We start from the raw sequence: 15,108 nt of genomic DNA, 5'->3' as shown, positions 1-15,108 counted from the left end.
CTGAGGAGCCGTGGATCACAAGCAATGATAAACCGTATACCGCATTGTTGCTCGTGCGCTTTGATCTCAGCTTGAATGCATTGCTTCTTCCTCTCCTTATACTGTTGTCAGGAATTATTTTAGCTTTTTAAATCCTGTGTTTAATAAATTGTCTTATTTGGCTTATTTTTTACCACAGTGCCACTGCTCCTGGGTTTGACTGCATGCTGCACACCTGGCTTTGTGAGAATTCAGCAGAAACGTGTAATGCATTTCTAAGTGCTCTGCAAACCACACTTTTTTAACTTACTTTATTACTAAACCATTCACGTGTTAATGTATATTCATTTAAAACAAAATTATCCCACAAATATCTATCATCTGACTGCTGATTAAACCTCTTCACCTAACAGCCATTTTCTAATTGTGGCTTTCAAATTCAAATGCAAGTTTCACCAGAAATATTTTAATGGTGCACAAGTGGGCCTTTAGAAATTAAAACCTCCATCTTTTATTCATGTTAACTCACACAACATGTGTTTAAATGGCCTTCCAACTGAAATCAAGGTTATTCAAGCAAAATGTCTTGTGACAAGACAAGCTAAAAACACAGCTATTATGTGCAATTGTAAAGCTGAAAGTGCACGGCTGGATGTAATGATGCATTTAAGTTGATCGTTTTAAGTTATTTTAGCTTCATATGTTGTACTGGATGAACTGGCCCATTTTCAATTTTATACTTTTTTTTCTGTGTAGAAAACAGCAGAATATATACAAGTCAGATATTGTATTGATCTGGTATGTCTGTGTGTGTATGTGTGTGTGTGCATGTCTTTCTACACACATTGTGAGGACATTTAGGATGGTCTCCGTGGCTTTAGAGTGTAATCTGTGGGTTATGACTTGGTTTTAGGGTTAACATTAGAAATAGTTTGGGGTTCAAATTAGGGTTATGATATGGGTTGGGGTTAGGGTATGGGTTGGAGTTAGGGTATGGGATGGGGTTATGATCTGGGTTGGGGTTAGGGTATGGGTTAGGGTATGGGATGGGTTGGGGTTAGGGTATGGGTTGGGGTTATGATCTGGGTTGGGGTTAGGGTATGGGTTAGGGTATGGGATGGGTTGGGGTTGGGGTTAGGGTTAGGGTTGGGGTTGGGGTTATGATATGGGTTTAGGGTTAGGGTATGGGTTGGGGTTATGATATGTGTTTAGGGTTAGGGTATGGGTTGGGGTCAAGGTATGGGTTGGGGTTATGATATGGGTTGAGGGTTAGGGTATGAGTTGGGGTTAGGGTATGGGTTGGGGTTAGGGTATGGGATGGGGTTATGATATGGGTTGGGGTTAGGGTATGGGTTGGGGTTAGGGTATGGGTTTAGGGTTAGGGTATGGGTTGGGGTTATGATATGGGTTGGGGTTAGGGTATGGGTTGGGGTTAGGGTATGGGATGGGGTTATGATATGGGTTGGGGTTAGGGTATGGGTTGGGGTTATGATATGGGTTGGGGTTAGGTTATGGGTTGGTAAAGGGCTAGGGAATGCATTACATCAATGGAGAATCACAGCAGGGATAGTGAAACAAACATTTGCGTGTCTGTGTGTGTACGGTATATTTAAGTTGTAAAAATGGTTACTATTAATTACCAGTTACTATACTGTATACTATAATGTAATATGTATGTTATTTCTTGATTCCAGTCCATGAGGATAGTTTTCTTTGTGATAGTTCAAGGTACGAGGAGTAATCTACTGCTTTTCTTGTTCAGGTTGATTGTGACTATGTCTCCCAGGAAGCAGATAGAGGGGCACCTGACTTCATGGACATTTTTAATTTTATACTTGAGACAATACAGTTTGGAGCTAGAAATGGGACACCATTTTCAAATATTCTAATAGCCTGAAATGCCCTTCTCTAATTGGAGAATTTCCATTTTTAACTTCCTCAGCAAGAATTACAGTTTATTAGATACTTTTGATTATTAACATCTTCAAAAATAATTAATTATGAACTAAGTTGTTAGTTTAGGTGATGCTAGAACTGAAAACAGCTGATCTGCTCATTGTCAGCCAATACACATTTTATTTTACTTCTGTGGGAAACTTAAACCCATCATTTCAAAAATTATTATGAATTTCAACTTTTCCGTGTAAACTGAATATATATATATATGCAAGAATGGAACGTTTGACAGGTACTGTATTTTCTATGCTTTTTTATTTTACTTTTGTATTTTATTCCCTTATTTTTTAAATTCTAGTCTTTTCTGTCTAGATGCAGAAGACTCGTTGCTTTTGTTTTTCTGCACTGCACTTTCCATAGATCACTTGTCAATCAAACAGTGCGGCTTGTCATTATTACCATTATTATTATAGCATGGAAAAGAGATAATCGAGCTGTCATGCCATCAGATTGGATTGTAGGGTCTTGAAGCGAGTGATTGACAAACAGACATCTTCTCAAAGGCAACGGCGTTCAGTCAACAGATGCAGCATGAACTGGTCTCACATCACTGCCGCACTGCTGCTCGAGCTCTGTCAGTAATTATTCTCAGTTTTAATTGTGCAGCAGGAGTTGGACAGATCTGAGTTTTGACAAAGAACAGTGTAAATCAATCATGGGGGAGGATTGTGGAACAAATTGAGAGCCAACTGAACCAATGTCAGATTTACAACATAAGCATTTCCCCCTGATCCAGCTGAATTTGCAAACAGCTGCTTTTGCCACACCAGACTAAATGTGTATCATTGCTTCACCACAGTCGCGGTTGTTGCTGGACGGCCGCCATCACTCTCACGCTGCATCTTCTGCTTATGTCATGGATAAAGTGGCGCGCAGCGTATAAATAAATCACTGTTTTCTCCCCTCTTTGCTTTTTTCTGTAAGGTCGCAGCAATTTGGTCAGTCAGTGTTCCTTGGGATTCTCTCACTGCCTGACTTTTTCGAAACCACTGTGGCATAATTTGTCCGAAGAGCCAGACCTGATTTTGGCTTATCGACAGCACCACCTGCACTGCAATCATGGAGGAGAGAGGGGACACCCGAGTCAGGTCGGGGAAGGCTGCAGGTGGCAAAAATGGACAAAGTGAGCAGGAGCTTCAGGCAATTTTTTTTTTCAGAATTCAGCAGAGGCTCTTCACTCACTTTTAGAAGTTATTGTTAGGAGACAGGTTTTTTTAAGAGGTGCGTAATGTGTGTATATAATGTACATTTGGGATGGATGATATGTGTAGCCTTTCATGCGCCTTCATTTCCCCTTGTTTTTAATGGATAGCTTTTACATCACTGGTTTTTGCTTGATCAATTTGATTTTTGACCGTTCTTCTCACAGCATATTTTGGCATAATATAACTGTGTTTAGTGTAACTATTAAATACCAAGATACAGATGAGCTAATTGTACGTTACTGACCCCCAAAACCCAGATCTTTTTTGTACTTTTTTCACCAGATAAGCTCACAAAAATAGGTTGCTCGGTTGCCATATAGCAAGTGTAAAGTGGACATTGTTTCCTGCCACACCACTCATCTGTTTTCATTCATTTTGGTATCCATCTTGGATATTTTGTATCTATGTCTGCTGAGGCAACTTCCTATAATAGAAAAGCAAGTGTGAATTCATCAGATAGTTGAATTCAAAGTGACTTAATAGCAGTTACTTCCAGGAGCTGAGTATAACAGACTATTCGTAGGATGTGTGCAGGTCTTCCCGTGCTGATTTGGCTCCAGTAAACATCACATTGCAGCAGAGATGTGTCTGTCTGCAGTTTCTGATGTCAAGTTTTCTAAAAGCCATGTTTCTAAAACATGTTCAAGTTATGTACAGGTGGTTGAGCTGTCAGTTTACGCATTCATGTAGACAACTAATGCTTTAATTTAAAATGCTGTAATTATTGTACATGTGTAGACACACACAGATTTTGGTAGGCTTGTTTGCACTGTTTGCTATGTGATCATACAGCATAGGGTTAACCAACTGTTCTGCAAAGAATTAGAGATCAAATCACCTTAAGTGGCTACCAGGAGCTCATAATCATCATTGGGTGCAATCTATAGTGTTTATAGTGTTTTTATTCTAAAGTCTCTTCCTCCTCCACCAATACAGAGTGCCAAGATATAATGGGGAAAGACTTGTATTTTCCATTTGCCCCTGTGGATGCTTTCACAAAATCATGCTAACAAGCAAAGTTGTCTTCCCCCTAAATAGATTCTACAGAGCAGTTTGAGTTGAAGATGGTGACTTCATTAAAGGTCCCTATCATCACTTTACTGGGGTTTTATTTGCAGTGTTGACATTTTTGTGGTTTTAAGTACCAAAAACCATCTCTATATACTTTTACATTTCTTGGAGCTCTACCAGGAACCGGCTGTTTTGTGTCTGCGTCTTTCAGGCCCATTGTGAACACTTGTAAATTCCCGGGTGTTCACCTCAACAATAAACTGGACCCGTCGGACAACACGAGTGTCCTCTTCAAGAACGGCCAGAGTCGACTCCATCTGCTGAGAAGACCGAGGTCCTTCGGAGTCTGCAGGACTCTGCTGAGGACATTTTATGACTCTGTGGTGGTGTCGGCCATCTTTTATGCAGTGGTCTGCTGGGGCTGAGCAGGTACAGAGAGGGACAGGAGGAGAATAAACAAGCTGGTCAAGAGGGCCAGCTCTGTCCTGGACTGTCCCCTGGACTCCATAGAGGAGGTGGGTGGGAGGAGGATGTTAGCCAAGCTGACATCAATCATGAACAACACCTCTCACCCCCTCCATGAGACTGTAGGAGCTTTAAGCAGCTTCCTTCAGTGTCAGACTGCTGCACCCTCAGTGCAGGAAGGAGCGCTACCGCAGGTCGTATGTTCTGACAACAGTCAGACTTTTCAACACCACAATAAAATAATGTTACACTGGTCATTTCATTCCACAGCCCCTGTCACTTCGCATTCATCGTCCAAGCTGTATTTATTTATCTTTATTTTATTTTATTTTATTTATTTTTGTGTATATAGTCTATTTTTTTCTAAAATAATAATGTTTTGTCTATCTTATTTTGTTTATTTCATATGTATTTGTAAATTTGTCCATACTGTGTACATGCAGCTGTGACGACAACATTTTCCCACCGTGGGATTAATAAAGTCGAAACTAATCTGATATCAGTGACCCTCTCTTCTGATTGGCTGACTCTTTTCTGAGTCACACACACAGGCCAACTACAACCTTCCTTTGACAAAGTGACCACTTAGTTTTGTCTTCCACATAAAAGGTTGGATGGTAGAATGTTCTGAGGGTGGACATATGATATAGGCGGGAGTTTGTGACATCACAAATTTAAATGGCACAGTTTCTTCCTACAAGCTGTGTGCATTTTTCTGTGGACTGAATGTGTTGATACTTTCACAGTTTTCAAATAGCACTTAGACCTGCTTTATCAAAACAGAAATTTGGATTTATAAATTATGGGACCTTTAAGGTCAGTCCAGTCTTTTTTTTGACCACATTTTGGTGTTTTTAAAGTGTCCATGTAAATGTCATGTATTTCACTAAGAGTCTGCCCTGAGTGCAGCTGGGCCTTAATAAAGTGAAGGTTAAACTATACTAATTTACCTGTCATGCAGCTCTTGGAAATGTAACGTTTAATTCAGCTAATCCACTGGCAGTCATATCAGAAGATTACGGGTTTGATCCATTCATATTTCACACACATTTAAAGAAAAATCCATTTTGCAGTGAGAGGCGTAAATGTTTGACTTTGCGTCGGTCGCTGCTTCCCAGAGAGCCGGGATTAAAGAGGCGCTAACAGAATAAAAGGATTGGGGATGCACACTGCCTCCGGCACATCACGTCAGTTGCTAAAGAAGAAGAATATTTTCCTGTTTTTAAAAAAAAAAAATTCATGGGCCAGACAGAATGAGCTTCCTCAAGGACTGGCAGCATGAGTGCCTGCCGCTAACTCTGCTGCAAATAATCTCCAATAACATCACCCTGGAAGCTGCGGCAGCTTATTTAGCATTTAGCCGCCTCCTTCGCCCTGCTGCCTTCCTCTGGCTTGCGATTGGCCGGGCTGCGCACCACACTGCTGTAGCCGCGGCCCTCCGGCTAAAGGGCACGCAGACAAAGAGGCAGAGCCGATTATCTGTGTCTCACCCAGAGGCAGCACACAGCAGATGCCTATTGTGCTGCTTCAATGTGATGTTGGAGCCATTCGCACGAGCCACAAAAGACTTGAGATTATTGAGATTTCCCAGATAGTATTGCCACTGTTACTGATATTAAGATATTGCAGGGAGTGTGAAATATCTGTGCAACCAACCTGCAAAACAAAGCAACTGTTTTGGAGTTACACTTTACTGGGTACGATAAGGGGCGCCAGATAAGGAAAAAACAGAGCTGAAGTACACTGACTGATTGCAACTAATTTCCCCCCCTTCACTTTTAAATGTTGCCTCATCATGCAGGCTTATCATCGGTGAATAAGGTGCAGGATTTGAGTCTTCCGAACCACAGAAAGCTTCACCTGAAAGCAGAGTCGGAGGCTGTTTGAGTTGAACAAAAGAGTCCTGTCTTCACGTTGAAGTAGATGAATTAACAACTCTTTATATGTTACAAAACTCTGTTTATTGCGTCAAACATGTTTTACAACCAATTAATTATGTGTAAAGGAGCAGTTGAAAGCAGGAAAGTAGCGTGTTATTCCAAACTCTGCAAATCAGAGCTGCTTTGATGAGGCTGTGCTGTTTAACAGAGATTTCAGTCAGGCGTCGGTACTTTTATCACTTGTATCACCTTCTTCATGTTTGATCCATATTGACTACCTCTTTTTTTAATTTTTTTTTTTTATAAATTTTAATTTTTATGTGCCACAGTGGACACACCATTTTCTCCTCTTGTTTTTTTGTTTTTACCCTTGTCACTAAAACCTGTGCGAGCAACTAGAGAAACATAACATACAATGAATTAATAAATGAGGACATTGTTATTTTAAAGCTTGTAAAGGACCCACAGTGTAATTCTAGCTTTTATTTAACGTGTATATTTCATATGCAACGCAGGTCACTGTCACTGTTGTGTTACAGCTTTGAAATTGCTTCTCTTTCATTGTTAAAACACTGAAATACAATTACAATAACAGAGCCTAGAGTGACTGAGATAACACGGTTTAACGACACCGACATGGCAAAAGGCCATGATCTCCTTTCATCACATGAAACGGAAATTATTTCAGCTGGTTTGATCTTCTTCTATTTACATAATATCGGTGTGGTTGAGCAGCACGGGTGGGCACTTATCACTGATACCGCTTTGTGTATTATTCTCATAATTAAAGGCAATAGCTGCCCGCTGATCATGCTTCATTTGGCGTGATTGAATGATTGGCACTTTCTGAGCTAATATCGTTTTGGCTAAGCACGTAGACACGGTGAAGAGAGTAATGTTGTCAGGACCACGTCACCAACTCTGCCCATGATAGAGTGACTCATTTCCACTTAGCGAGGCTTGATTCCACATGGCTTCCTTCTTGCATAACCACCCGGCCTATGTCTGTGCCGCCACGCCACTCCGGCTGACACTTCTTAACCAAACACACCAAATGGAATAGACATAAACCCTCACTCCTCATCAGCATTCAGCAGGAAGCACAGGCATCACCCTGGCCCTGCTTTTCATGTAGGACAACAAAGATATCATTTGTACGCATCTCAAATGGTTGCTTAAGAAGAAATAGGATTGCACATCACAGCAAATCATGCCCTGTGAGCCGTAACGGTGATTTGGATGAAGAAGGATCGGAGCTGGCTATTTTAGTTTGTTGCACATGCTTTAGACTGTAAATTCAGGTCATTTAAAGTTCCCCCTCAGACATGCTTTAGGATGTAAATCCTACTTTAGTATTACTGAGTAATAATTTGTGGTTTGTCCCAAAAAATCCTGTAAAAAAAAAAATCCTTAAAATTATATCTACTCCTTCTTCCTCAATATTTCATTTTTAAAGTTAAACTTTTGGACACAAAACATCTCCTACTTCATTGTGAAGTCCACTCTCAGTGTTTGTGCACTGGAGGTTTTCATATCACACTTGTGAATATATTGGTTTCCAAGCTACTTATGATGTCACAGATCCTGGCCATAGGTCTGCCCCTTAAAATCAGGTTTTCATTGAGCACAGAGAAACTTTCCCCCTTCAGCAGATGAATTAGCTTCACTGCACACAATGATGTACAGTATGTGCAGAGTTTAATGCCAGAGGCCTCAACTCCACTCAACTGAAGGAACAAGAGGAGAGACAGATTTTTGAGAGGAGAAGGACTTTAACTCTTGACTTACACAAATCGTTTTAGTGTCTAAACAAACAAAAAGGCCCTGATCTAGTCTTCCCTGTGCAGAGCTGAAATTAGAGCTGCACTGTAAATGTTAAAAACAGTTTTGAGGTACTAGTTTTCTATCATTTTGTTTTAGTTTTTGAGGGTTTTTTTCACTTTTTATTTGTTTTGCCTAATCTTTAAATACATAATTACTTGGTTTTTTTTTCAAATTGCAATAATATTATCTAATTATGAATTTGGCAGCTCTGGTTATTAGTTACTTTGCAGATGAATATTTTTCATATAAAATGTGTTTTAAAAGCCTATATTGGACACATTAATACAAATTAAACTACAGCACAGTATATAAAGTAGTTATAGTCACTGCGTGCTGACTGACTCCAGCATCATTCCTGCAGATTATATACAATAAACCAATAGTTTTACAATCTGTGACCTTCTGTGAACAGCTATTCTGCATACTGTTGTGTTTACTTGAAGCTGCTGAGAACTTGGTCTTGGGTTCTTGAAGATTTCTTTAGAACAGAGGTCTTTAACAAGGTACTGCAGTGGGTCCGTGGAATTTTTAGTTGATTAGACAATTTTTCTTTCTTTTTTTCAAATTTTTTTCCCCCACAAATTTAAATGTCTTTAAATACACATTAACATGAATCCAACATATTGTAGAGAATGGATAAATGGAGGCAGAAGATGTTATCTTTCAGACAGAAATGCACACATTCAGCTACACACAGGAGCTCTCTCAAGCTGGGCACCGGTTCACTCACAGCGCGAGACTAGCCTGGACCTGTCCCTCCAATCCTCCTGCACTCTGCCAGTTTAATATAACATTTACACAATATATATATAGTAGGGGTCCCTGCTCCATCTCTCTATCAGTTTGGGGGTCCTTGGCCTGAAAAACGTTGAAGACCCCTGCTTTAGAACATAAATATACACTTAAATAACACAATCAAAGTTAAACACTCAAATAAATATATTTCATTAGGATAGTGTTGGTGTTGTTTGGCAGAGAAAAACAGAAATACAGAAAAAGCTGTTCACGTGGGACCTCAGATTAGATGTTTTAGGGCATTGAGATTGGAAAGCTAAATTTGACACTATGATACAGATTCGTGATATTGTGAATTTAAGAAATTGAATCCTTCTACCATTTTTTAATAAATATATGATTGTAGATATGGAACTATGGGTTGCACAGCTCAGACACTCACTCAGCAGTAATGAGAGAAGCCAAATGCCACAGTCGAAGCAGAACTGGACAGCTGGTGGGACAACAAAAAGTACAGAACTTCTACATTGCAGTGAATTCACAACCCAATAACAGGCACAAAGAGGGATTCAGAGGCCCATCTGCCTCTGATGAGGGCCCGCAGTGAGATGACACTTGTGCAGCTCTGGTATGGGGTCTGGTGCGAGCTGCTTCCTACACAGAATGAATAAAAGCGTTTCTTTAGTGTTTGAACTGAAATTTAGTGTCCGTGGGTCCTGCGAGTGCAACAGAGAAGTTTTAAGATAAGTGTCCAAAGTGTAAAATGACAGCGTGAATGTGAGCAGGGCTTTCCCTCCGCTCTGCTGCGCGGTGAACGGCAGCAGGTCTACCCCAGATCAGCATTGTGCCGTGCTCTCCGAGGACCTGCCCCGCTTCTACCTCTGAAAATAGCACAATAAGGAGGCCTGCTTGAAATAGTCTGGTATCGCATCCTGCTATACCTCAGCTTTATATGCCAGGAGGCGCATACGAGCAGCAGCCGTGCTTGGAGCGCAGCGAAGGTTCATATGATGGACAGCGCTGACAGGCGTAATGATGTGTAAATTACAAGCGGGTCGGCATTGCAATGTTCTCCCCGGTGGTGAAAGAGCAAACTCATTTTATATACACAATGATCGCTAAAATATTCATAACAAACAAGAAAATAGGGTCAGACTCCCTCCTCCTACCAGACCATTACATTTCCTTTGTGCACGTTAATTAAGTCAACAAATGACTCATAAGATCACAGTGCCTATAGGTTCGGTCTCTAACATGTACGTAGACAAATTAGAGGTTTTGTACAACAAAGACAGGAATTATAATGGCATCTGGTGAAGATAATTTGTTTTGAGGCTGATAGTGCGCAGGGAGCGATGATAAAGTGCTGTAATAAAATACAAACAAAAGGCAGCAAGACAGATCAGACGGGACTTACAGCTCGGAGAGTTGGAGGTGCTGGAAGAGCTGCCATGACAGAGTGGTGAGAGGATTCTTCGACAAGTTTCTGCAGAGGAAAGAGAGAAACAAAGGGGATGTTAAATTGGATTATTTTAGGTGAATTATTTTAGGTCTGTGGCTTGATGTCATGCCATGTCTGCTTTTGTGCCATTTCCTCACTTCTGGTGCTGATGTCCCCTAGTTTCAGGAAACCATTAGCAAACCTTTCTGTGAGGTCACTTTGACATTTTCTTTCTCCTCCTTCGGGCTGAAATGATATTTTCTATCTTTGGGTTTTCTTGTGATGTACTCCTTCTTGAGAAACTTTTCACTTTTTGCACTCTGTATTATTATGTATTTAACTTTTAATGGAAAACAAATGGCATTTCCGTACAAGGTTTAATATGTTTTTAGAATTTGTTTGTATATTTCTCAAAATTCAAAAACTGAAATTTCTCATTTACAAAAGTACTCAGGCCTTTAATTAAATTTGTTACAGCTTTGGGTCTACATGGATAAGTCCTTACAGGCTTTACACACCTGGATTTGGACAGTTTATCCCATACCTACTGACAGATCCTCTCAATCTCTGTCACATTGGATGGGATGCTTCTGTAAACTGTTATCTTCAGGCCTCTTCACAGATGTTCTGTGGGGTTTAAGTCTGGGCTTTAACAAGGCAACTTAAGGACAGTCAGAGACTTGTCCCGAAGCCACCCTGTTATTGTGCATAGCTGTGAAGTCTCAGGTCACTTCACACTGGAGCTGCATTCATTTTTCCAACCTTGGCATTTCTGCCCAAAGAGGTCATTTTTTTGGTCTCCTCAGACCAGAGCATCTGTGCTGTCATATAGTCAGTATTTAATCAGTTTTCCACAGGTTGATACCAGTCAAATTCTAGCTACATTTGTAGGATTATTTAAGCAGAGGATGCACCTGAGACGCAACAAAATGTCGGAATACTTTTGTAAATAAGATATTTCAGTTTTTTTTGTATTTCCAATAAATTGGCAAAAATATCTAAAAGCATGTTTTCAAGTTGTAATTACTTATTGACAGAAGAGTAAAGGGATAAATAACAGGTTTATTAATTGAACATTAAAAAAATGAAAGTTACAAATAGTGAAGGTGTCTAAATAGCTTCTGTTATTTCTGCAAATGAAGCTACTAAACTAAATCTTAGTCAAATAAAACAAAACACGCTAATGGTAAACTTGATGCAAAGGCCTGTGTTAATGGCTGAAAATAAGGCAAAGTACTATTGACAAAGGAAAGGGAATAGGCCTGGCTGTGTGGAGCTTCAGGGCTCAGCCAACTCAATAAAAGAAAGTTGACCGCTTTCAAGTCAAATAATTCAATTGACTTAAGGAACCCCTCCAGCTCAGGAAACCGCTAAATTCAATAGCAAATAGCCACAGACGCACAAGTGATTTGACCAAAACCGGGAATCAGTTTAAATATAAACATCAGGCATCTGTGTATACATTTATCAAATAAAACAACATCTCTGTGAGAGCATTAACACAGCAGTTTGGCATTGAGCACTGTGCAACATCAAACCTTATTTCCAGTCCGAATAGCAGCAAAGTACTCCATTACATTATGAAGGAAAAAAATGAAAGAGGCCACGTTCTATCTGATTATTTGTTGTATTTGATGCAGACGGCTGTGGCTTCACCTCAACACTCACATAATGGCTCACCCACTTTGTGCGTTATTGTTCATTTGAACTCACAATCAGAGCCGACAACATCTATGAGGGCAGTCAGGACTCATCTCTCCAGCCACACTAAAGAAATGATGCAGGATACAACACATGTACTGTGTTTAAATGGAAGCACCAGGATATTTGAAAAACAAACACAACACAGCAATACAAAAAAATGTCCCAAGCAAATGTGCTATTGAAATTCAAAATAATACAAGGATCAACATTTCAATAAATTGTGGTATAAGGGATGAGGAAATTGTAATCATCATATATAAATTGAAGTATGTTACATTGTATAGTAATATAAATCAGAACTAAAAATCCAATTATAGTATCTAGTTTTAACATTTTCTATTTATGTGCATTATTCACTGAATTCAGTATCACAGTGTGTGTGTGTGTGTGTGTGTGTGTGTGTGTGTGTGTGTGTGTGTGTGTGTGTGTGTGTGTGTGTGTGTGTGTGTGTGTGCGTGTGTGTGTGTGTGTGTGTGTGTGTGTGTGTGTGTGTGTGTGTGTGTGTGTGTGTGTGTGTGTGTGTGTGTGTGTGTGTGTGTCTGTGAGAAAGTGAATTTATTCTGTAGTAGGTTCATTTGTATGGAAGACCTATTAGATACTCCTGTAACCAGACATGTCGCCATAGCAACTGGGAGCTAAGGATGTTGCAGGTCTGTTTTATTTCTTGCTATATCACACATGCACATGCAAACACACATATTTGCAGGTGCATAACAGCCCCACAGAGGTGCACCTGCTTGAACACGCACATGCACACACACACACACACACACACACACACACACACACACACACACACACACACACACACACACACACACACACACACACACACACACACACACACACACACACACACACACACACACACACACACACACACACATTGGTTAAACATCATCAGCCTGAAATGCGTGCTGGTGTGAATGCACTGGCTGCTCTGAATCCAGGCGATATGTGTGAGAATATGTAAAGATGCTGCATGAAATTTCCCCTCCCAAAGAAAACCTGCGGTCCCAAAGGGATAGTATTATACACTGGAAAAATACATTACAGGGAAAGAGAGTGAGACAGGGAGAGGAGTCAAAAGGTGGGCGAGCAAAACACAGCTCATTAGGTGATGCAGAGCAGGGCCACTCAACACTTGCGTCAAATCACACTCCTCAAAATAGACACACGTTAGACCAAAGATCTCCAACTATACATACGTTAGACCAAAGATCTCCAAATATATATATCTCCAAATATACATATGTTAGACCCCAGAAGATGTCAAGACTTCAAATAGACACGTCAGACCACAGGAGATGGGTTTGTAGCTGAATTAACATCTAACAATCAAAATGATTACACTTGAGCAGTTCACCCTAAGTTAGAAAAGTCTTCATCCAAGCTAACTACAGAAAGACACACTTAGAAGAGATGTCAAGGAAACATTAAAGACATTAAAAACATGAAAGACTTCATCGGGAGCTACTTTCAGGACTAAACCGAGCCCAAGGAGCAGCATATGCAAAGAAATGCATTTAAAATAACTAAAAAAGAAATGGGAATATATTTATGTTCTTCAAAACCACACATGTATCATACAATATGTACGAGTTTTGCAAAAACAAACAAAATGTATGGCAATTTTAGTTTATGAGGAAATTCTGTGACCCCTTTACTGAGTAAAGTTAGCATATGACTGGTTTGTTTAGCCAGCCAGTCTATAACAGACCTGAAAATCAATAAGAAAAATGCCGATGAAGTCATGTCACCTATGTCCCTCTTAAAGTTTAATGCACAAGTTTGACATTTTGGGAAATTGATACAACTTCCATGTCTGCATTGTAAACTAACACGAGCAGCCAATTATCTTAGTTTAGCACAGTCTGTCCATAAAAACGCAACCTGTCACTTTTACTCCTTGTTTTTTTTTTTTTTTTTTAACATATTTAACAAACCAGACAAAACATACATACTAATAACTTGATATTAGTGTGGGTGACAGGTGAATCTTGTGTGGAAAGAGCCAGGCTAGCTGTTTCCCCCTGTTCCCACTCTTTATGCTAAGCTAAGCTAACCAGTGGCTGGCTGCATGGACCCTCAGCAAAAATTATAATAAAACATCTTTACCTAAATTTTCTGAACTACTGTTTTAATAGTATTACTTTTAATAATAGTAATATGATATTAATACGATTATATTATTCACGCATATCTTCGATTGAGACACTAAAACGCTTGAGGAATGGCAGTGTATTTAGTTCAGTGCAATGAATACAGCCACGGTGTAGCTAATAGATTACATTTGTAAAAGCAAACTCACAGTATAAGTAGTAATACACATGGGACTTTCAATTAAGTATTGTTTGTATGTTCTTGCATACAGGTTAGTAAAGACGAGAGAGGAGGAAGAGGAGGAGTGTTTTCTGAGCGCAGAGTGAGACTTCTTTCACATCTCTGGTAGGAAGTGTTCTCTTTTCAAAGGTCATCCTTCGCATCTCGACAAGAAATGTCAGCTAGAATTGGATTGGGAGGGGGGGGGGGTAAATGAATTAATAAATATATAAACAAATCAGCAAATAAGCCATCAAAGCCGACGGAATGCCAAAAGACAGGAGGTGAGGAAGGCCAAGTGCTGCTGTGGGGAGGGCGGGGGGAGTATTAAATCAAAAAATTAGCGATGTAGAAAATTAATCTATTTATAAACTCGGTAGCTTTGTTTTCAGGGCTGGAAGGATATACTGTGTACTTCAAACCAACACACACACACACACACACACACACACACACACACACACACACACACACACACACACACACACACACACACACACACACACACACACACATGTATATACTGTATACACACACACAGACCAAACTGTAAAACAGACAGAGTATCAACATCCACACAACAGCT

General features: G+C 39.9%; 1 protein-coding gene across 4 annotated transcripts in view; it reads right to left on the bottom strand.

The window, feature by feature from the left end:
* Positions 1 to 15,108, bottom strand: part of ntrk3b (neurotrophic tyrosine kinase, receptor, type 3b) — a 204,416-nt gene that overhangs the window by 108,559 nt on the left and 80,749 nt on the right. For all 4 annotated transcript variants that reach the window (XM_069690324.1, XM_069690327.1, XM_069690325.1 and 1 more), the window contains exon 4: positions 10,473 to 10,541. In XM_069690324.1, coding sequence (XP_069546425.1) covers positions 10,473 to 10,541 — 69 coding nt within the window. The remainder of the gene's footprint in view (positions 1 to 10,472; positions 10,542 to 15,108) is intronic.

The sequence above is a fragment of the Brachyistius frenatus genome, unplaced genomic scaffold, assembly GCF_029030835.1.
Source record: "Brachyistius frenatus isolate BFR_SWC_R1_liver_20210118 unplaced genomic scaffold, ASM2903083v1 Contig_9, whole genome shotgun sequence".
In the NCBI taxonomy this organism is placed as follows: domain Eukaryota; kingdom Metazoa; phylum Chordata; class Actinopteri; family Embiotocidae; genus Brachyistius; species Brachyistius frenatus.
Note: the sequence above shows the minus strand (reverse complement) of the source record. Positions and strands in the feature narration are given on the sequence as shown.